Source organism: Melanerpes formicivorus, unplaced genomic scaffold (genome assembly GCF_026170545.1).
Source record: "Melanerpes formicivorus ecotype bairdi unplaced genomic scaffold, bMelFor1.0.p_v2 SCAF_40, whole genome shotgun sequence".
NCBI classification, from domain to species: Eukaryota; Metazoa; Chordata; class Aves; order Piciformes; family Picidae; genus Melanerpes; species Melanerpes formicivorus.
Genome location: NW_027142392.1, coordinates 1284722 through 1308616, shown reverse-complemented (window position 1 = coordinate 1308616; position 23895 = coordinate 1284722). Strand labels below are relative to the sequence as shown.

General features: G+C 40.5%; 1 protein-coding gene across 5 annotated transcripts in view; it reads left to right on the top strand.

The window, feature by feature from the left end:
• Nucleotides 1-186: 186 nt before the first annotated feature.
• Nucleotides 187-23895, top strand: part of CPNE3 (copine 3) — a 29893-nt gene continuing 6184 nt past the window's right edge. Inside the window, exons 1-12 of one of the 5 annotated variants that reach the window (XM_068158515.1) lie at nucleotides 187-269; nucleotides 714-828; nucleotides 9556-9711; nucleotides 10395-10574; nucleotides 11836-11910; nucleotides 12344-12415; nucleotides 13432-13515; nucleotides 15109-15198; nucleotides 19551-19649; nucleotides 21466-21552; nucleotides 22604-22663; nucleotides 23525-23658. In XM_068158515.1, the coding sequence (XP_068014616.1) occupies nucleotides 9580-9711; nucleotides 10395-10574; nucleotides 11836-11910; nucleotides 12344-12415; nucleotides 13432-13515; nucleotides 15109-15198; nucleotides 19551-19649; nucleotides 21466-21552; nucleotides 22604-22663; nucleotides 23525-23658 (1013 nt within the window). In that variant the 5' untranslated portion in view covers nucleotides 187-269; nucleotides 714-828; nucleotides 9556-9579. The other 4 variants (XM_068158516.1, XM_068158519.1, XM_068158517.1 and 1 more) reach the window with 4 other exon arrangements.

The window sequence follows — 23895 nt, the reverse complement described above, 5'->3', positions numbered from 1 at the left end:
AAACAAGAACAACCGCAGGCTGTTCCGCCTGCCAGCCAGATGCCGCTCCAGGTGCTGGCCATTGAGCGACCCCGGGACCCTAGCCACGCCTCGGTCACCGCCCGACCGCCGGCCTCAGCCCTGAGTGGGGGCGGCTTTGAGGGACACAATGTCTCCGCGCATGCGCCCAATGCCCGCGGCGGACCTGGGGCGGGGCGCCCCGGGTTGCCGTGGGTGTGGCCGCCGCGGGCGCCAGAGGTCCGGAGGTTGCGCACCTCTATCGCCGGCAGGTGAGAGGGGTCCGGCCCTAGGGTAAGGGGGCAGTGGCTCAGTGCAGGGCAGCGGCGTTCGCCGTGCCGCTGTTCGGGACGGGGCGTTGGTCGTGGGCTAGGCAGAGTGCTTGGGGGCTGGGGCCCCGTAGCCCGTTGTCTGATGAGGCCCCGTCGCCTTCCCACATCTCGGAGGCAGTCCGTGCGCTTCAGCGTTTGCCACGGGGTTTGTTCTTTTTGCGACCTGGGAAAAGGGAATTGATGCCTTCCGCGCTGCTTGCCTGGGTGCGTTCCTTCTGGCTGCTCCCGCCTCAGGCGCTTCTCTCCGGCAGGTGTGGGCTGCCGCCTCATACGGAGGGACGGCTGGGGGTGGCAGGCAGGGCTGGGGGTGGCAGGCAGGGCTGGGGCGGGCGCCGCGGGCGGTGGCTTACCCTAACTGTCCTCTCTTGTGAAATACCCCCTTAGGTGGCGGGCCCGCTTCCTGCACCCACGCACAGGCAACTTCCTGCAGGGAAGCTTCGGCGGAGCTCGAGGAATCGTTGTCTGCTTCGGCGGCCCTCAAATAGCGCAACTGGATGAGGTAGAAACTGTGGGGTAGAACGCTGAAGTACTGCTCTCTGGGGCGGTGTAATCCTGCTCAGCACCCTCGCCCTGAGAAAGGGTCCTGCTAGAAGCTAGTGTCGTTCCTAAAAAACCCATACGCCGTTCTTCTAGAGCTGCTCTTTGAGTAGGTGGTTGTTTTGTCGTGCTTCACTATAGTTGTAAGATATGCGCTAGACAAACTTCAGCGGACACGTGGGGTGTTATCATTTGCTCTTCCACTAGGGAAGAGTTAAAGTACGAAACCACTTTCACGTCCATACTTGTATGTTCAAAGTGCACGAAGTATCCTCTAGGTAATATGCGTCACCTCACCTCCCAAACCTACGCTTACTTTATTGAGAGTTCTATGTCCCTCAAAGTTCAAGTTAAAATACTGCTGCGATAACTACCAAAAATGTTGATTTAATAGAAGTGATTTGAGTCAAACATAATCCCAGATTTAATTGTTAAGTTTTATTTTTTTTCAACTGAGGTTTTTAACTTTATAGATGTGTCAGAGGTCAGATGTTTAAAAGAACACCCACAGGCATTAGAAGAAAAAAAGTAAGCAAGAAGGATGTGTAGAGGAGCGAGAAGAACCAGACAGAGATCTTTCTGTTTTTCTGTTATGGTGTTGGGAAGAAGGTGGTGTTTTTTTCCAGCAGGCATGTTTGTGTTTAAATATCTCAGAGTTAATCTATACAAGCCATTATATGTGACTGTTAAGACTAATTTTAGTTTAGCTGCTGAAAGTAAAAGTCTGTTTTATGTAGGCTGAATCACTAAGCCATTGTTAAATGCCAGAGTTCCAAGGTAGCGGTTCTGTACCACAGTATTTTTATAGCCTTGTGTTATGCCCAAGGCATTAATGTTTGTCCAGAATTTAAGGCTAGAGGGAAGCCATAGTAGTCAAAATAACACCAAAGATGCTTCTTCCAGGGGTAATAAAACTAAACTATCAATTCCATGGATAGGCTAATGTTATCAGCTGGGGGAGAGATGAATTCTCCCCCCTCTATGTTTCTCTGATTAAGAATCAGATGCTGTCATTACTGTTGTTTCCTTTAGAAAATACCTTTAGGGACAGAGTCAAGTAGAAAGATAGGTGTTTGGGGTTTTTGTTTTTTTTCCTGTTGTTTTCTTCTTCTTTGTTAATTCTGTTTATTTTTCAGTGAAAGTTAGGGTGCTCTTCCAGCTTAAATAATGCACATTGAAGTTAGTATTTATGTGTAGCATTTCCTGTTAAACCAAACAAAGTTACTTCTATTCTTGCATCATTTAGGCTAAAATTAATAAAGCATCACATTTGAAATTGTGGTTTGTGAACACAAGTAAATGGCAAGTGGGATTTTGGTGCTTTTCACTCTTCTGTGTTTAATTTATTTGGTTTATCTTTACTATTGCTTTAGAAGAGATGCTATTGCTCGGGGACATGAAAATGACACTAAGCATTTGAAGGATTTGTGAATGTAGAAGTTGTGGGTCTGGGCTACTATACTGGGTCCAAGCTCCTGATCAGGAAATAGTCTTAATGATTTGGATGACTTCCTTCCTACATCCTGTTTTTTTTGTGTTGAAAGAAGATCCTTCTCATCCTGCACGTTTGCATGTTCACTCAGTGCTTTATCTGAGGCGCAATTGGGAACCAGCTGAATTAGTTCTGGTGGTGGCAACTTGCAATTGGTGCTTCTCCCATTCAGGAATGTTGTTATGAAGTCCTCATGGTAGGTGATTAGCATGTATGCAGTAATCCAGGAGACAGCATGATTACTGTGAGCCTGTGTTCAGAACCGCTGCCTGTGTATATGCAGAGCATGTAGGATGCCTGCTAGGCACAGTGAACACAGAATGCAATGAGCTGCTAGGATACAGAATTGAAGGATGGCTGACTGGAGAGCTTTGGGTTTTCCTATAGGAAGGTTTGAAGTACATCTGAGCCATAGTGAAGTGTAATTTTATGATTGGCAGATTGAAGTTAGTGTTATTGTTTGTACTGAGATAGAAAATTATATGCTGGACTGTTGTGATTTTATGGATTTTCCTTGGGCAGCCTTCAGCAGCTTAGGAAGGCACAACTTTCCTGGAGCATAAATCACACCTGGGAGGTTGCTGTGCTTGCTTTAAAACACTATCACCTTTTGGGGAAAAAAAGCATTAAATGAATAGAATAAAGAAGGTACTCTGATACTTGTTCTTAAAATCTTGAAAGTCTTTTCTTACTGCACTTTAAAAGTACCTAGGTTGTATTGTACTTTAATCTCTAACAAAGGCTCTGAGTTTCTCATAAGTCTTGTTTACAGCGCTGCTGTCATGGACACATAAAACTGTTGGGCTGGTTGGTTTTTTTGAGAGGAGCTGTAGTTACTCAAAGTATATGCATTGGACCCTGTTATTTCCATTGATACAGGGACATAACAATTTTTGGTTTTAATTTCATTTCACACGTTAATCCTACTTTTGAAGCTGAGATAATCAGAGGCAGACCTCTGAGGTAAGTTACCATAAACTCATTTTTAAGAAGTGTTATTTGTAACAGTGAAGTCTCATACCATGTCAGACTCGAAGAGGACCCTTAGATCGTTTGCATCTTGTTTTAGTAGGATACAGGATTTTCTTTATTCTGGATAATGCTAATTATGTAGAGTCAGGCAGAGGCTATACACAGAGAAATTGCAATGAAGAATAAGCATTATAAACTACAATTGCTAGATGTGTAATTGATACAAAAATATTTTGATGAAACATATTTACAGGAAAGAGTTTGGTGGGTTTTTTTTTTCCCCCTTATTGAATGCTCTCTGCTTGGAACAGCTAAATCCTGATGTCAGAACATCTGTTTTTCTCAAGTCTTTTTTCAATAGTACTTTTATAGTTTAGCTCACTTGGATCAAAAGAATGCAGGTTACTTTGGAAATTACTGTTTCTAGGTCATCTATTGAACAGGTGTCCTAGAAATCAAATTAATAGTTTCTTGTGAATGTGCAGTGGGTTTTTTTTTGACTACTTTAATAAAGAAAATATCTAGCAATGTCATTAATACAGACTTTTTTAGGAAATATATGCGAGTAGTTGCCTGACTTGTTGCACTGGTGTTCTTCTAGTTCAGTAGGTAAATATTTGAACTGCTTAAGTATGATGAAGCTTGTGTAAGTAGATGATTCATGTCACATAGAGAAAGCAATGTCTCCCTTCTCAAACACTCATGTTTCATGTGTTTTAAATACGAGCTCTTATTTTTGTTGAGCATAATCCCCAGCAAAACAAGTTCTGTGGTTGTTAGGTTTATATCAGCATAATCTCTCTTGAGCAGTTAAGAATGATATAATTCCTTCATGCTTCCTAAATAGTCAATATGAGAAGAAACAGTTTACTCTCAACATTTTGTTTGGTTCTTCAAATACAGAAACATTCAAATTGAGATGTTACTTTGAGCTGTATCTGTTACTCAACTTGTTGGCACGTCAGCACGTGCCACAGGGCAGTTTTATCAGCTGTGTTGCCTGTGAAGAGGTGGGGGGGGGGGGGGGGGGGGAGGAAGGAGCCAGAATTTGGATTTAGAAAAGTGTCTAATTTTCAAGCGCAGTGATGAAATCAGGCTATGAAGCAGTCTTTGCCTTTGTAACTTCATATGAAATACCAGTTCCTGTGAGGTGGTCTGTTTCCCTGAGAACTGAAGGGTTATCTCCAGGTTTCTTAAAATACACTTTTATGTACATCTACTGCATGATGACAAGAAATCATGTTGCTACTAGCTGCAGCAGTGGAAAGAAGCATCCCCTTTGTCATAATTTTGTTGTCAGATCCTTGCAGCAGTTGTGGTTCTGGAAGTACATTGCCATTTTCTGCCTATGCAACTATTACAATGAGATGCTAGAAAACTATGCTGACATGGATTGAAGAGGTTATCTTCTCAGATGGATGTTGTCGCAGCTTGATTTATACTTTGTTTTCTCTGTCTTTTTGCCAGCTCTTCACTGAAGCTCTTCTTGTGAAAGGCTGTTGTGAAAGTGCTGTTACTGCTTAGTCTGAGGTGCAACAGAAGAGATTCTAAGCAGTATAGGACTAGAGATCTTTACCACAAAAAACTTTGAGAGAAATGGACTCTTAGTTCTGTCTGAAGGAGCAGAACTGTTGCATGCAGTGAATGTTCAGAACAGTAAAGCTTCATATGCATTGTTCCAGGTTTAGGCTTGGTTCAAGTCTTTAGTTTTCAGTCTAAATAATTTATTTCCTTGTTGCCTGCCCATGTTCCTGGGAAATATATAATGATCCAAGGAGGTTTGGAGCACTGCTTGTATATGGTACTGCCGCCTTCAGTCTGGCACACAGTGTGCATAAGATGATTATCTGTACCACTGTACCTAGAAGATTAGTTTATCAGGAACAGACTTTGTTAGCAAGCTCCAAAATGTTTTCCTTGCTGTTTGTTTCCCCTGTGTCCATCTAGGCCCTGAGGTAACTATAAAGCAGGCTTTTTTATTGTCATTAGTAGTTCATAGGAACTGGGAAGTGTAAGCAATAGCTTACACGAGACCAGATTGGAGACTTGTCGCTAAAGGCAGTGGTGCAAAGCCCAACTAGAGCAGTACTCACTTCATTAGTCTTTTTGTCCTCTTGTGGTTGTGTATTTCTGCTTGTCAAATTTAGAAGGGCCTGTAGTTATGATCATACCATTGTACTTTGAAAGGCAAGCCTGTATTCACTTCTAGTATGGCAGCAGTGACAGGATTGCTGTAGTCTGACAGTTCCCAAGTGCTCTGTTAGAAGATTATTCTGATAATGGATCTGTTCCTTTCCAGTAGAATGCCATGTTTACAATTTCTGTTGGAAAGCAGACATTGTCTGGGTTATTTGGTGCATGCCACTTACCTTCAACAGAATCATTACTGGAATTCCACTAATACTATGATCAGCAGAACTGCAAGACCTGACTAGTCCTTAACTTAGTTTTGCTTTGGTAAGGACAGTTCAAGCAGAAGGACTCGTGATATACTTAGTTGACCTAATCATACCCTTGAGTAGACTAGATGTGCTATCAGATCAGGAACCAAGTGATTGTACATTGCTGCAGTTCAGAGTCTGGATGTCCAAAGTTCTGCTGTACAGTTTATGCAGTAATTTTCAGTCATCTTTTGTCCACAATTATTGGTGTCTTTTAAATGGGCTCCTGCAGACATAAAAGCTCTTCCTATAAAAAGGGCTGTTGGGCTTCCTCTTGTTGACCCCATTCTCGTGTTCTTTACCTCACTTTATGGCGTACCCTGCATGGATGACAAACAGTTGATAGCTTGAGAAAAGCAGAGAGTTTAGTTGTATTTGGCCAATGTGGAACATTATTAATTTCATAACAGCCACTACTTGAATAAGTCAGTCTCTTGTTATATGATCTAACTTACTGGCAGTCAAGGCTTATCATACCAGAACCCAAGCAATATCATTTGTCCATAAAAGAATCCTAAATGTGCAAGTGATCCAGTCTCGTTTCTAGAATGTTTTGCATTTGGTTTCCCTGCCCAGTGGTAGAGTGGCATTTCAAGAGGTAGTGATTCCTTGTTTCCACCATCCTGAAGAGACTGCACTTTACCAGACTCTATCCCATCAAGTCTTCAGAAAGAGTGTTCTTTCTTACCTGATAGTGACTCTGGCCCATGGGGGTGTTTATCATCTTTAGGAATCCTACCTTCCTGGTTTGGAGATTTTTGGCTAACATAAGTTTTCAGAGGTGAAGGGAATTGAGTGGAGCCTGTGTAATTCTTCCTGAGGGTGAGGGGGTTTGCAGCATATGCAGAGCTCCAACAGCTACTCCTGTTTAAAAGACTTCTGAGCTCCCACAAGTGAGGCATCTGTGTACCCTCTGCAAGGTCTGTAATGACTGCAGTCTCTGTTGTCTGTGTCCTGGATTTCACTACCATAAATACTGTTTTGGATTAATGAAATAGGATGACTTTTCACCAATAAGTAGTGTACTAACTTTAAATGTTTAGAATGTCATTAAAAATAAGGTTGTAAACAACTACTTACTGTAAAACTTACCAATCTCATGGTATTACAGATAATTATGTTGTATTTTTTCCAAGTACAAGAGCAAAATTGTTTCTTGAAGTGCATTAGAAGTATTACAGACCTCTTTAATGCATTATACAAATGACACTTCCTAAGATACTCAAAACCTCTGAGGAAAATGCCTTGCATTATTTTGCAAAACTGGGAATTGCAGAGAGTAAAGAACTGTTTCAGGATTTGGAAAGTTTTGCTTTTGTATCTGGGTTTCGAGCTGAGTATCCTTCCCTAGAAAAGAATACATGTTCTTCTTGTAAGTTGTCTTTTCTCTGATACGGATATGATTATTTCATCTGAAGAGCATTTGCATTCCAGGGAGGGGAAGCAGCTTTTTTTATTCCTCCTTTGTGTGTTAAAGGATACTTTTTGCCCAATACCTCGTTTGCTAAATTTGGTCTTTCCCCATGAGTTGAATAGTAGGAATGCCTGTGACATGTGGAGGAGGCGAGGGAATAACAGAATGGGCATATTCACGTGTGAAAGTACTTGTGAGGTAAGAGAAGAGGGACATGCCCACACACATACATGAGAAAAAGCTGTGCAGACTTCTAGACTGACTGGCTGCTGTCTGTTTACCAGCAATCTTGGCAATGGTACAACAGAAAAATGTGGCCACAAGTCCTTCCAGGGACTCCTAACAACAAGCTTCAGGGAAGTTAGAGCAAGACAATGTCAACTGTTTTGAGAGGTGTGTCTTAGTTGAAGTCTGAATTCTTCTCAATTTCAAGAAAACCCTTTTTCCTTGCTGTTGCAGCATCAGTTGGTATTAGAGGATCGTTTTGTCAGTGGACAGAAAGCTGTTTTTCTGGAAACAGTCGTTAAGGAGTTGCATACTGGTCTGCGCTGGTTTCTGTGGGCAAAGCCGCTGACTGTTAATGAACTTTGTCTGGCAGCCAGGAAAGCAATAGGAAATGGAAAATACTAGTATAAAAAAGCAACCAGGGAACAAGGGTCAGGTTGCTTTAGTATATCTGCTCTTTCTAAGCTTAGAAAAAACATTGATGTAAAAACAGTTTAAAGATTGAGAATTTAGAGTTTCCTTTTTTTTTTCCCTGCGGTGTTTTTGTGTGTGTGTTTCTTCCCCTCAAGGATAATGACTGAAACTTTAAAGTTATGGGAGCAAAAGATAAGCAAAGATGGAGTCACACTGAGGTGTTTCAAAGGTGTAGGAGGATTTCCATGTATCTTAAAAAATGTGTGTGTAGATGTGTTTGTGGTTCCTTTACAGACAACTTATGTTTACTTCAGTCTCCAAAAGGTCCACCTCTTAAGACAGCAAAACACAGATGGAGTGACAATGTGTGAGGTGTGCCTTAGTGGAATACAGGAAGCCTCCAGACTACAGTGTTTTGTTTCTCCTGTTCTCAATTCATCATTCCTCTTTTCCATCTTTCTGTTCCTTTTCGCCTGAGGTCATGTGATTGCAGTGCAAAGAAGAGAGCTGGCTTGGGTTAAGTATAGTTCATGTTCAAGTAAATGTATAATGTGAGTGAGCTGGCTAGATAGAAGCAGATACCTTTCCTTCCTTTTTCAGTATGAATTAATCCAGAGGGCAACAAGGCTGTTGAGAGGCCTTGAACACAAGCCCTATGAGGAGAGGCTGAGGGAGCTGGGATTGTTTAGCCTGGAGAAGAGGAGGCTCAGGGGTGACCTCATTGCCCTCTACAACTACCTGAAGGGTGGTTGTAGCCGGGAAGGGGTTGGTCTCTTCTCCCAGGCAACCAGCACCAGAACAAGGGGACACAGTCTCAAGCTGTGCCAGGGGAAGTTTAGGCTCGAGGCGAGGAGGAAGTTCTTCACCAAGCGAGTCATTCGTCATTGGAACGGGCTGCCCAGGGAGGTGGTTGAGTTGCCGTCCCTGGAGGTGTTCAAGAGGGGATTGGACGTGGCACTTGGTGCCATGGTCTAGTCATGGGGTCTGTGTTGATAGGTTGGACTCGATGATCCTCGAGGTCCTTTCCAACCTTACTTATACTGTGATACTAGACTGTGGACTTCCTGTAGAGAAGGAGAGCCTGAAGTTAGAGGGGGTTTGGGAACTCCCAAAATATGTGCTTGTGGAAAGATTTGGAACTTTTAGTTTCTTAGTCAAGGGTAGTTGTACTGTCAACGCTCAACTTGCGAAGAGATGTTAGAAATGACCAGCTGTATTCCTGAGGAGTATATTTATAGAGGGTTTTTTAAGTATAAAAAAAATCTGCTGCTCAGACCTAATTGGGCTTGCAAATATGTATTATCCCAGCATGAGATTTGTAAATGGTAATTAATGTGTTTTGGTAGGTTTGTCATACTGCCTGGTATTCTCAGTTCCAGTAGAGAATGGTTGAGAAACTTAAGAGGAAATGTGAGAAAGCTTCCAGTTGTTCTTTTTTTAAAATGAACCTTCAGGAAGAGCACTTCCTCCTAATCCTCAGTTGTTGCTTGACTTCAAAATTATATATGCCTATTATTAAAAACTGCACTTGTTCTTGGAGATTTCCTAGAGCAAGATCACCGATGCTTGTTACCCACTGAAACTCCTTTCCCAGTTCTACCATATTCATGGCTTCCGCCAAGAACATGACATTAATGCTGTAATATTGGTGCATCTTGAGTCTTGGAATTTGCATTTGAAGCCTCAGTTCTTGCTTCTGACCATCTAACAATCCCATTGTTTCCTTTTCAGTCCTGCTGCTTTCTAGCTTAACAAATGGCAGCCCAGTGTGTTACGAAGGTGGAGCTAACAATTTCCTGCACCAATCTCTTGGATAAAGATGTTGGTTCCAAGTCAGACCCGCTGTGTGTGCTTCTCCAGAACACAAGTGGTCAGCAGTGGTATGAGGTACTGTGTGATCCTTCTCGTGAATTTGCTAAAGAAACAGTCAAAAAATGTTGGACCTTTTAAAGCTTTGGAGTGTATGATTTTTATTTAAACCAGTTTAATTATGTAAAGCACCTCTGAATACTTTGAGGTTATATCTATAATAGTTAGAGTAGGATGCATACTAATAGTATCTAATAGGTACTTACACCTCTCAGGCTTTCAGCATCATTCCTGCAGCCATGTGTGGACCAGCAGAGTAAGTCTTCTTTCTGCTTATGTGTGCTTTTGTAAATAGAGTTCTCCAAAACTAAAGTCTCATCCTGGATTGGATGAGCCAGATTGGATGCAGTCTTTAGCAGCCTAGGGTCTTTGCTCGTGACAGGGGGGTTGGAACCAGATGATCTTTAAGGTCCCTTCCAATCAGAACCAGTCTATGATGATTTGATGATATACCATTTTGAAGTTGATCTTCCCTATGTAGAAACATACTCTGTACAGGGAGCAAAGGAAAAGAGATCCTAAAATATCTTGATTTTCAGCAATGGGTTTTGTACTATAATGTGGTTATTTGATGAAAAGTGTGTGGGAAGATCTGGCTTTGTACTTTATAGCAAAGTCATTCCTAATATATTACTTGGTTTGAGTGCATGTGTGGTTGGTGAAATACCAGCTCAAATGAAATGATACCTTTCTAACTGCAGGTTGATCGCACAGAAAGAGTTAAGAACTCCTTGAACCCAAAGTTTGCCAAGAAATTCATAATCGACTACTATTTTGAGCTTGTTCAGAAACTTAAATTTGGAATATATGACATAGATAACAAAACCTTTGATCTGAGTGATGATGACTTCTTAGGAGAATTTGAATGTACACTGGGACAAGTAAGTATGCAGATTTCCCGTAGAAGTGAGAAAGCATAAGTTACTGTAAATCATGAAACACTTTTGCCTTATCACTATGTTTGTGTGTAGTGGGAGTACTCTCAAGTTGACTGAAATTCCCTTTGTTTGTTTTTCTCAAGCCTCAGTTCAGTGTGTATTTTATTTGTAAAGGTCTCGAGATGGTGCCCAGACATGGAAGATCAGGCTTGATGTGGCCCTGGGCAGCCTGATCTAGTCGGATGCAGGGGTGTTGTACAAGATGACCCTTGAGGCTCCTTTTCCAACCCAGTGCAATCTGTGAATCTGTGTACATGCACTCTAGCATGGTGACTGTCCAGGTTGCTGTCTGAAAGTGACTGTCAGGGAGCACAGAGTGGTAATTGCTATTTACTCCAATACTCCAATTCCTATTTTAATGCTCCATAAAAAGAGTATTGGTGCTTAGCCACCTAAGTGTGTTCGCAGAGGCCATGTTAACCTTGTAATTTGCTTTCCACTCGGGGCAAGCAGTAGCTTCGGTTCTGCCTGCTGTTAATTGCACTCCCATTTCCCTGTCAAATTCTGCTGTTGGTGCTATCACAGCCAGGCAGCTTCTTTCTAGCTTGTTCTTTTTAATAAGTCTTTCAAAGGCACTTCTCAGGAGAGTCGTCTTGGGATTTTTCTTCCCCTGTGTATAAAGTATTTTTATTGTGTGTTATGAAGAGAGAAGCATTGTGAAATGAAATTCAGTATCAATTTAAAATTAATTATTCATTCTTAAAGAAGGACCTGTAGAATGAGTAGACATTTCTGAGAAAGCATTCTCTCAAGAGGATAAAATAAAACCAAGTAGAAACGCTGCAGGGAGGAGGCTTATGTTTATTTAGGTGACAAACACGGTGCCTAAAAATCTTTTTGAAGCCTTGTATGTAAAATGGCTTTATATATTTGAATGGTGTGTATGAAAACTTAACAACAGTTTGAGCTTGGAACTTCAGGTGTTATGTTTGTCTGTGTATGTGCATCATGTTACTAGAAGACATTTTATTTCATATTTCTCCTGAAACAGAAGGTCCTCTGCATATAGTTTTAAAAACTCTTGAAGTGTATTGGGTATTACCTACTTACTTCCCCATGCCTCTTAGAAATAAATGAAATGCTGTCATCTTCATCATAAAGGAGACGTTCCTGAAGTGAAACTAGCTCACACTCTCATTTCATTCCTTTGGAAATCCATTAAGTTACACTATTAATGCTTGCTACTCAAATTTTGTCTTGGCAGATAGTTTCTAGCAGGACTCTAACAAAACCCTTACTGCTTAAAAATGGCAGACCTGCTGGAAAAGGAAGTATTGTGGTAAGACCTATGGCATTTAGCCTTACATATTGTTGTGGCTTACTTTTTTGGTTTTGTTAGCTAGTTCCTTTAACACAGTGTCTCTCATCTACAGTGCTATAAAAAGTATCTTTAAAGTGTTGATTTTTCCACTCCACTGGCAATTCTTTGTCATTCAAGAAGAAAACAGCCTGCTTTCTCCATCTGCAAGTCTCATTGCATCCATCCAAAATAATCAGGGCATCCAACCTATTACTATTTGGGCAACACTGTCAGTTTCATCTAGTGAATCTCTCTGTCAAATCAAATTGTTCCTCCCTTCACCCCATCCCATTTTTTAATGCTCCATTTGTAAGTAAACATGATATTTTTTAATAGGAGTGTTGCAAATCTGAGAAAATTATGTAGTAATTGAATAAAAAAAAATGTGTTTGATTTTTGTTTGCCTATCTAGATTACAGCAGAGGAAGTGAAGGATAACCGGGTGGTTGTATTGGAAGTGGAAGCAAGGAAACTGGACAATAAGGTATTTGAAGTGATTGCTGTTTCTTTGATCAAGTAGCAACATTAGAACCTTCTCAGAACAGGAAGCATTAAATTTTCTTTTTTTAATTTTTTGCTGAAATAAAATTAAATCCATTATTTTTTTTCCTTGCAAAATGTGGTGGGTTTGAGAGAGAAGGCCTAGCTTCCTCTCCCCCACAAAGAGGAAGATAAACCACCACTAACTCAGCCGGAGAAGCAGAAGGGATGCTATATTTTACAAGCCATGTGGAAAATGCAGATATGTACACAATATACAGTATTTACAATATATGTACAGAAATATACAGCAAAGTAAAAAAAACCCAAGAATACAGGAATGAAATTCCCTTCTCTGGAGGAGGGTTCCCGCCCTGTACCCCCTTCTCTCCCCCTACCTCCCTTTTTTCCCAAAGCGGGTTAGAAAGAGAGAAAAAGGCAGGTATTAATAAAGGTTTCTCTGGCAAGGAGCCCAGAAGCAGGCAAGCTGGAAGAAGGAAGGAAAGGGACAAACTGAGAGAAAATCCCAGCTGCACAAAACTTAAAACTGCATTCTACCAGTGCAATTCGTTTAGAATATCGATGTTTTCATTTGTCTTCACCAAAACATTCAGCCAGAGTGTCCCAGCACTGTCCCTTTTCTTAAAGGCACAGCCTCAAATGGCCACACACTATAAAATAAAATTTAGAAAGACTCCTTCAGAGTAACTGTATGAAATTCTTCATTCCCTACCTAGCCATCTCAGTACCTACTAGTATATGTATTATTTTATGTGAATGCCTGAATTATCAGATATTGTGTGTATACACAACTTCTATCCTTAACTGACAGCCATGTCCCATTTTATTTCTGTCTTTTGCAGGTAGTAATATAATCAGATTTGTGTTTCCTCATCTAAAGCTTTTGTTCCCCGGATGTTTAGTTTACCTTTTGTTAATCTGAGTGTGTTTTTAACTGGCATTTAATGACATTTAATGGCACAGGCTGTTCTGGAATAATTACATGTTCTTTAAATACAGGATTTTTTTGGAAAGTCAGATCCTTATCTGGAATTCCACAAGCAGACTGGAGATGGAAACTGGGTGATGGTTCACAGAACAGAGGTAGGATATTTTAAGTCAACCTAGAGAGTAAGGTTATTTGATTTCCGGTGTGTCACAGCATTAGGAGATATATTTCCTAAGAGAATGGTCTGGTAGTTGGTATGCAGATGAGTAAGAAATCACCTTACCTCTTCCACTGATTTTCTGGACAAAGAAGCTTGTCTCTTGTTTTAAAATAGGATGGAATAAATCAGAAAAATACTTTCTATTTAAACTTTCTACAATCTAGAAGAAAGAACAAACATGTTTTGGGAAGATACTGCACATACCCCCCAGGATCTCAGTGTTCCTCTGAGGATAGAACTTGGGCATTTCTGTGACCGCAGTTCTAATGTCAGCATCACCTACGTGTACCATTCACTAGTAAGACTAATTATACTGAATGCTTGCATAGCAAGGGCAAGTCAAGGATAATGCTGAGTGAAGGAAAATATGTTTGAGCAGCAGCAGTTTTCCACCCAGGATGGGATGCAGAGATCCTGTGGCAGTAATTGGCAGGGAAAGAGTAGGTTCAAAAGGTCTCACTGTAGTGGAAGCTCAAGCCCTAGGCATAATGGAGGTACTGTGTAAATTCAAGTGGTGACCATGTTAATGTTAAGGAAGCATGGATGTTGAAAAAGTATAAATCCTTTTGTTTTGTGTGTCAGGTTTGTAAAACAGTTCCTCTCATGAGATGGTTCTTTCATTTAAAATGTGAAGATTTTGGTCAATTTTGGTAATGAATTCAGAATTTTCCGTTCCAGCCTAGAACTGGATGGAGGTTTAATTGTTTGTTACAGATTTTAAAACACTTTTGATGCTGCTAACTATGGTTCACTGTTTTCATTCTCAAAAGAGAGATTTTCCTGTGCACTCCTGCAGTGCCTCAAGTCTTAAGTTTTGCTAGTGTTAAGTACTGTTATTTAAGGATTGCTTGTCTTGTGTAGTTTCTTGAGCTTTAAAAGATTATTTGGCGGATTGGGTATTTTACAGAGACTTTCCAGCTGACTAATCCTGAAGATCCTTCAGTATTGTTCTTAAATATCACTTCTTTAGCTTTCAGCTTGAGAGATCTTTTATCCTCATGCACTTTCAGCTTAGCTGAAATTTCCTGAGGGAACTCTTCCATAAGTGGCGTTTCAGAGCAAGCGTAGGCTGGAACAAATTGTAATCTCCAAAGCATTGATGTGTAGAAATCCAGTGCAAATTTTCCACATGTTTTTTGGTAAGTCACATGTATGTAGATATTCATGTGTATATGTGTGCTTATAAAAACCCAAGCAACAAGGCCAATATTCATGTAAATATGAATCTAATTTTTTTCAGTGTAGTAGCTGAGTGATATAATAGGTCACAGTGCAGTCTAGAAGAATATGGAGTTGGAAGATACCATCTCTGTTGGACAATACTATTGCATATTAAGTATGCTTAATTTATTTCTATGTTATATGTTAAGATTTGAATTGCCAGAAGCAATTGATGGCAGCGTTAGTCAGCGTGGCTTTGATTACACAAATCATGGTGTGAAAGTCTGACCCATTCCAGTGACTTCTTTCCACTCTTGTGAACATTGCTCTTCTATTTTCTTTAATATTTTATTTTTTCCTTTAATAGGTAATTAAAAACAACCTGAATCCTGTTTGGAGGCCCTTCAAAATCTCTCTCAATTCCTTGTGTTACAGCGACATGGATAAATCAATCAAGGTAATGTTTATAAAATCTCTGTATGAATTAATGCATTGAAAAAAAAAATTAGTAGTAAATGGAAGATGTGCTGCTTCTAGTTATTGCTGCTTTTTATTCAAAATTGAATTGAAAGTATTAGGCTTCTTATTTGAAAGGGACAGAGATACATGCATGCATTAGGAGATAATGTACCTCATGTTTGTGATTCAGTATCTGATGAAAGTTGGTCTTTGGACTTGATCTTGAAGGTCTTTTCCAACCTGGTCTATTCTATTCTCTATTCTATTCTATTCTCTATTCTATTCTATTCTCTATTCTATTCTATTCTCTATTCTATTCTATTCTCTATTCTATTCTATTCTCTATTCTATTCTATTCTCTATTCTATTCTATTCTCTATTCTATTCTCTATTCTATTCTCTATTCTATTCTCTATTCTATTCTCTATTCTATTCTCTATTCTATTCTCTATTCTATTCTCTATTCTATTCTCTATTCTATTCTCTATTCTATTCTCTATTCTATTCTCTATTCTATTCTCTATTCTATTCTCTATTCTATTCTCTATTCTATTCTCTATTCTATTCTCTATTCTATTCTCTATTCTATTCTCTATTCTATTCTCTATTCTATTCTCTATTCTATTCTCTATTCTATTCTCTATTCTATTCTCTACTGCTGAACTGTCTAGGACACCAGTTGAACATAGATAACCTAGAAATGTCCAGTTCAGTTTATTTAAATCATCCACTTGTAGTGTTGCATCAGCCAGTGTTAGTGGTGTTCAGATGTTGTGCAATAAACACTGCATGGTAAAGGCTGCAATACACTTTGTTCCATGTTATGGATCTTGTAATACTTTGTTACTGGTGTAAAAGATAACGCTGATGAAATTCTTAATGTACTATCTGATACAATTAATTACACTTCATGTACTAGCTGAGGTAACAGATATGGGTGAGTTGTCTTGTGGGTACTGGATGCAGAAACTTTTTCTTCTCAGATAAAACCTAATTTTCCATCAGAAAGTCAACCAGCTGTGAAGTGACAGTTCAACCACAACTGCTCTTTAACTCCTTATATTTTCAAATCTCATCTTGTATAAACTACCTTTAACTTCAGAATATTTTTCTTCAGGAATTCCCTTTAGGGCTCAAATTGAAGCTAAACAACTGCTCAAAATGCCATTTATAAACTGTTAAGAACATTTTGGGAACCTGATACTTCAGCACTCAAAACCAAAGCACATGAAATGAACCACTATATTTGCTACTCATCCTCTGGGAAGGAAAAATGAGAGCATGATCTGCATGTAACAGATATCAGTCATATGACTTCAGGCAGTCCTGAAAGATGCTTAACAGCCACACGGATCTGGGTGTTACAAGCACCTGTATGGCTTTAAATACATAATTATAGAGCAGACTAATGAACAACTTTGGAAGCCCTGAACCTGCTTTGCTTACTATTTCTGCATGTTTTCCTTTGCATTCCTTACTGTTTCCTTTTTTCTCAGAAGAGCTGTGACAGCTCTTCCATCTCCGCGTCCTGCAAATCTGTTTCTCCTTTTCAGTAAACAGCTGCACTAAAAACTATACATCAGTGGTTGAAGTGTGTCTAGGTGGAGTTAAGTCATCACTTCAACAGAGTCTGGTCTTTGAAATCTTGTGTAGGTGTGTGTTTCTATTTTTAGGGCAGTGTGGGTTTATTTCCAGCGCAGTTAGTTTTGCAGACAGGCGGTAGGATTATGTCACAATTAGAAATCTGGGCTCTAGCACTTCAAACATCGAAATGCAGACAGAATGTACAATGTTGTTGTTGAAGAATGAAGCAGTACTTCTAACACTTTTGTATGTGCACAGTTGAATACATAATGGGCTATTTGTCAGAGTAAGTAAACCTGCCAGCTTTTCTGTAATGAGTGACTTTTCACCTATTTAATTGCTTAGTTTGTGTATCCCCAGCGGTGCACAAACGAAGCTGATTTATCTTCTGCATTGATTTCTGTATTCCATGCGAGTGTGTTTGCAGTCAGTGAAATTCTGCTGTGTTAAAAATGTGAGACTTTCATCTGGAGCAAGCATGCCTAATTGTGCTGGGGAAAAATACATGGGCAGTTTTATCATGTGTTTCCCCAGCGCTATTGTGTGTGCGGGGAGTATACATGGAACAAAAGGAATATTTGTAGCTTGTTTGGACAAAGTATTGGATATTGGCTTAGATGTGTCAAATGCATTAAATAAACCCAAACTTTCTTGGCTCTAAAGGGAAAAACAAGTGTGCTAACTGTGAACAGGTATCATAAATTATTGGCTCAGGAACTGTCTTCGGTTTTAACTTTCAGATACTGAAGCATTCACTGAGTATTTGATTGGCTTAATTTATGGTATTCAAAAGAATTCACATTTCATGGCAGAAGCACATTAGCCTGTTGTGTCTGGGCCTGGTTCCATGAAACTTCAGTTGATAATCAGTCCACGTGCATGCATTTCTGTATTTCAGTGCATCCAAAATGTTACAGGACTAATGCAAACTGCAACAGAGACATGCTTTGCACAGTGTGGAACTCGCAATCTACACTTCGCATTTTGTGCTTCCACATTACCATGAGTTGTGAGAAAGCTAATTCCTCTCAGAAGCTGAAATTTGTGTTGAAGTTGTTTGTGTTACTTTTCTTTTATTCCTAAATGAAGTAGCCAAGTAATCAGATAAATATTTTCTTGAGCAAAAATGCACCATTTTTTCATTGTGGATATAGAGACATGAAAATAGCTGCTCGGTTTAAGCCATATATACTTGGAATTTTTTTTCTTGAGGTAAACTTTGATTTCAAATGATGGGGGATTCTTACTATGGCTTTTGATTTATTAATGTTATTATTAATATTTCTTTTTATTTGTATTGTGTATTTTGAATTATTAAATGAGCTTACATGTCTATTCTGCTAAACAAATGAAATACCAGAAGTGGATGGAATTGGCATATGTTATGATAGATAAATAGGCATCTTTTACATAAAAAAAAGACCCAACTGCCTTTCTAAGCTGAGCTTTTAAAGAAACAAAATGGAGGGTACTAGGGTTATAAAGTAGCAGTGGTAAAATTATGCTCACTCAAACTGCTAGTTCTCAAAGGGGGGGAAAAAAATGTGTTTTTGACTTGTTCTGCCAACCTTTGGGTTGGGGTGTGAAAAGATGCTGTGGTGGTTTGGCTCTGGCCTGGAGGCCAGATACCCACCAAGCTGCTCTATCGCTCCCCCTCTTAAGTGAACAGGGGAAGAAGGGAAAGAAAATATAACAGAAGCCGGGGATAAGATAGGAGCAATTTAATAACACTACTAAGCAAACAGCAAATAGACCATGCAGAAGCAAAAGAAAGCAGAGAGGGAGATGTTAGTGTCTACTTCCCATCAGCAGGACGGTGGTTGGTCTCGGGAAGCAGGACTCTCTAAGCTTGGTGGTTCCTTGGGAGGATAAATGCCATGGACGAATCCCCAAACTTCCTTCTTTCACTTCCTTCTTATACCTGAGCTGGCATCATATGGTATGGAATACCTCTTTGGCCAGTCTGAGTCAGCTGGCTCAGTTGTGTCCCCTCCCAAGATTTTGCCCACCCCTCAGTGTACTCTTGGGACAGGGAAATGTTGAAAGGACACAGCTTGGATACTGGATTCAGCCGTAGCCAAAACACTGCTGTGTTATCAGCTACTGCTGCAAAAACCACAGCACTAGAACGATGCTGTGAGGAGAATTAACTCCACCTCAGTTCAACCCAATACAGATGCGATGATTGGATAGTGAAACTTAGCATTGAACACTGAATACAGGAAAAGACAAATGTTTGTTGTCATTCAGAACCACAATGTGTGGCTCGTAATGGTTGTGTAAATGTGAAAGGAATAAGAAGTTTAAGTCTGGTTTGTAGATTTAGAGCTGCTTTCACATGCTTACGAATTGTGAGTTATCTTGAAGATAAAGGAATATTAGTGTATTAATAAAACTCCCATGATAGCTGAATGACTGATTTACTAAGTGTTTAGCTGGATGCTCAGAGATAGTTAAATTTCCTTTAATACCTCAAAAAAAAAAAAAGTCTCTTAATCCATGATGACATCAGAACTCCTACGTTGTTTTCCAACTCTTCCAACACCTCCTCATTCCAAAACTGTAGTTCTATGTAATTGATGTTACTTGCTCATGAGACCTGACACTGCTTCCTGTTCTTGTTTCTCCTTCACTTCAGTGAAGGTTTGATCTGAAACTGGGTGTGTTGGCTTTTACTAATCTTCATCTGTCACTTCAAGATGCAACTCTGCTATTGCTTCGGTAGGGCCGTTCCTGTTACTAACGCTGAATGATGCTTCATTGTAGGTTGAGTGCTATGACTATGATGGTGATGGATCTCATGATCTCATAGGAAGTTTTCAAACCACCATGTCAAAACTGAAGGAAGCATCTCGGTCTTCACCTGTAAGTCTTGCACAGTCTAAGCTGCCTGTGTGGTTTTGTGGTTTCACTCATTGTGGAGCAAAACTTATGTCACTTGACTTGCAGGTTTGGAAGCTGTGTTAGGCTACACCTTAACAGAGGTGCTGTAGCTGAGGCTGACTCAGCATTTATGTTGTGCATCCACTTTTGCAGGATTAATATCTTGGTTACAGTTTTTTATATGGCATATCTAAATACCTGTCAGCACAAATGAATGCCACTAGTCATCAAAATACAGAAATTAGTGTGTCAAAAGACAGACTGCAAAAATAGAACAGGGAGCATTGTAGCCAAGGTGGCCACAGGTATCCTGGGGTGCATTAAGAAAAGTGTGTCCGGCAGGTCTGGGGAGGTTCTTCTCCCCCTCTGCTCTGCCCTGGTGTGATCACTCCTGGAGTACTAGGTCCAGTTTTGGGCTCCCCAATTCAAGAGAGGCAGGGACCTGCTTGAAAGGAGAATTTGAGGATGATTGCAGGATGTGAATATCTCTCCTCTGAAGAAAGACTGAGAGGCCTGGGCCTGTCTAGTTTGGAGAAGAGAAGGCTGAGAGGGATCTTATCAATGTCTATAAATATCTGAGGGGTGAGTGTCAAGATGAAGGTGATGGTCTCTTTTTAGTGGTGCCCAGTGACAGGATAAGGAAGAATGGGTACAAGCTAGAACACAGGAGATTCCACCTCAACACAAGAAGACACTTCTTCATGGTGAGGGTGACTTTATATGCTCCCAGTTACTCCCACACTTCTGCACAGCTGCACCTGTGGGGTATTTGGCAGAACTTCTTTGAAGTTTAGCAGGGGTGAGTATAGGTGTGACTCTTCTCAGTTGCTGAGAGAGCTGATCTCATATGACTGAAGAAGGGTGGCTTTCATTCTCTGGAGAACTGATGACTTTTTATACTTTTTTCCCTTCCCTGAAGGCTTGTGACACGGTGTTAGTGAGCTCTGGTTGGAGGATTACAAAATGTAATTGAAAAATTATAAATGTTCTGTCTCATGGCTGTCACTACTGAGTACCACACAAATTGACCTGGTACAAAACAAGTCCCTGTAAGACAATTTCCATCAAACAGAAGTGATTCTGGTGGTGAAATATCACAAGAAAACAAGGCAGACAAGAGGCATGTAGCCTTCTCAGGTGCTGACCTTGTTAGTGCTGTTTTGTTTCACTTGAGATTAATTGCAGGATCACTTCTTTAGAACATAATTAAAGGAAGGCAACAGAAGCTGTTTCTGGCACTGAGCCAGAAGGCATGTCAGGAATACCTTCTCAGACTACTTATGCACCAGGCATGCTGCAGTGTGCCACTATGACTGTATGATGGCAGGAGCTGCTTAACCCTGGTAGCTGCTGATTGCACACGGAGGTTTGAGTACTGGTTTAGTTGTTGAAGGCTCAGTAACTGATTTTTGGAAAGCACAAATGTGCTCTTATTTGGTATGTTACTGCCACGGCTGCTGGGAACAGTGATGCTTTGCCTGACCCACCATGTCTTCAACAAAAGAAGGTTTTTAGCAGAAACCTTGGAGAGAAAGTATTAGGAAATCTCCTTGGTTGAAATACAGTTGTCTAAACAAATGTAATTGTAAGAGAGGATTGCTGTTTTGACAGTGGAGGTTTTTCTTGCTGATTTTGGATAGACTGGATTTAATTTTGCTTGATACTAACATAAAATGCATTTTCAATACAAGCCCAAAGTATCAGTCCTGGGCTGGAGAATTTTAAACATGGTTGCATAAATTATATTTAAATTATATTATTTATAGTGCTTTTGTTGGATTTGTTTACATTTGTGCAGGTGGAGTTTGAATGCATCAATGAAAAGAAAAGACAGAAGAAAAAGAGTTATAAAAACTCTGGCATTGTGAGCATTAAGCGCTGTGAGGTCAGTAATGTACAGCTCTTTGCTTTCAAGTGTTCAGTTGTAACATCTAAAATGTTCTGGAGCCCCTATTACAAGAGGGATATGGATGTGCTGGAATGTGTCCAGAGAAGGGCCACAAGGATGATCAGAGGGCTGGAGCACCTCTCTTGTGAGGACAGACTGAAGGAGTTGGGGCTGTTCAGTCTGGAGAAGAGCGGCTCCGAGGTGACCTAATTGTAGCCTTCCGGTGTCTGAAGGGGGCCTACAGGAAGGCTGGGGAGGGACTTCTCAGGATCTCAGGTAGTGATAGGACTAGGGGGAATGGAATGAAGCTGGAGGAGATTCAGACTGGGTGTGAGGAGGAATTTCTTCACCATGGGAGTAGTGAAACCCTGGAATGGGTTGTCCAGGGAGGTGGTTGGGGCCCCGTCCCTGGAGGTGTGTAAGCCCAGGCTGGATGAGGCTCTGGCCAGCCTGATCTAGTGTGAGGTGTCCCTGCTCACGTCAGGGGGGTTGGAACTAGATGATCCTTGTGGTCCCTTCCAACCCTGACTGATACTATGTCTTCACCATCAAGCTCCAAGAATCATAGAATCTTTCAAATATCAAGAAACTTTCAAATATCTTGGAAGATCCAGATAGTTAAGGGCTCTGATTCATATAAGGAGACTGACAGCTGAATCACGTCTGTCCTCCCTGTCCCTTCAAATTGTCTTGCCATCTATATGGCAAAGGCTGCTTACCAATTTGCTTACCAGTTCTTGAGACACTGCACTGTTTCATAGTGAATTAAAATCTGTCATAATAGGTTTTGTAAATGATGGAGCTTTTGGAGATGCTTTGTCTGTATCTTTGTACAAGGCCTAAGCATGATGCACTGAGCCTGTGACGGCACATGCTATAAACGTAGTCTTCACTGTAGTGGGTGGGGGGGGCATCTGTAGAGTAGAAGTTCTGCTTTGCATGGGTAAAGATAACAAATCTGTAATCCCCAAATTTGCTGCAATAATACTTAGTGGTTTTCTCTCGTTCAAGAGGAAAAAAAGCACTAATTTTTTTCATTAACTTCTAGATCATAGTGGAATGCACCTTCCTTGATTACATCATGGGTGGGTGTCAGCTGAATTTCACAGTAAGTTAAACCATTCATATAAAGAAGCTTTTGAGTTTCAGAACAAACTGAAGTATGCAATTAGTTGCCTGTGTGCTTCATTTGATTATTGTTTTTCTGGGGGGTTATGGGGAGGGGGGGTTGTGGTGTGTTTAGGGTTTTTTTTGGTTGTGTAGCATGGAGCAGGAAAGCCATTTGCCGTTTAGTTTGTTTAGAAACAATTGTTTTCTTTAGCTAAGGCACAAAGTTCTGTAGTTAGAGAGCTGTGTGGATGGAGGCCAATGAGAATTTTGTAGTTCTCTGTTTTACTGCAGGTTTGGTTGTGTTTTGTTTTCCTCTCTGTTTCCATTTGCTTTTGCCCTTGATGGTGGCTTTCAAGGCCCTTTGCTTAATGAAAGCAACGTACAGAAGCCATCATGTGGGTTGGGACCCTTAAGTTATGTAGTTGGTGAACCAAATACAGCACACATCACAATAAGGTGTCTTCACCCTGCTGAAGTGCCTCATCACCAAAGCAGAAAGACCCAATGAGGTTAGAGAAGGAGATGGCTCTAGGGTTCTCTGGTTTCTTGCTAGTCATACTTCTGAGGCTGAAGGTGCATATAGGCAACATACAGAATGAAAGCTATTGAAAGAGCTACTGTGAGTTGTAACTGAAAGGAAGTAGTGAAAAGCTGACAGAGCTGCAGCTGTGTTTGGAGTGCCATGGTTTTAACAGTGTTAATATTCTAAGAAACCTACGTCTAAGTATTGTGCCTGATTTGTAGATGTCCTGGTAACTGCTGTTTACCACTCCTTCACGATTTTCACCTTGGCTTTGCCAGAGATAAGAAACGTAATTTTGCCTTTAACTGCAACTGATGTAAATGTTGCATTTGGCAGGTGGGGATAGATTTCACAGGCTCCAATGGTGACCCTCGCTCTCCTGACTCTCTGCATTACCTCAGTCCTAATGGAGTGAATGAATACCTGACAGCCATCTGGTCTGTAGGCATGGTCATTCAGGACTATGATACGTAAGTGTTAGTGTTTTTGTTTAAATATTTTGTTTAGATGGATGTAGATTTGTGCCTAGTTTCTTGAATCAGTGTTGAAGATGTCAGCAGGTACATCAGAATGGAACTTCTGAGCTAAAAAAGACTTCGTAATTACTGCACTTGTGCTTACAGCATGCAAGCAAGGCTTTTCATCTGTGATGTAAAGGGCAACATTAATTTCAATGAGTTCATTCTTGCCAATTTGCTGATAAAGAC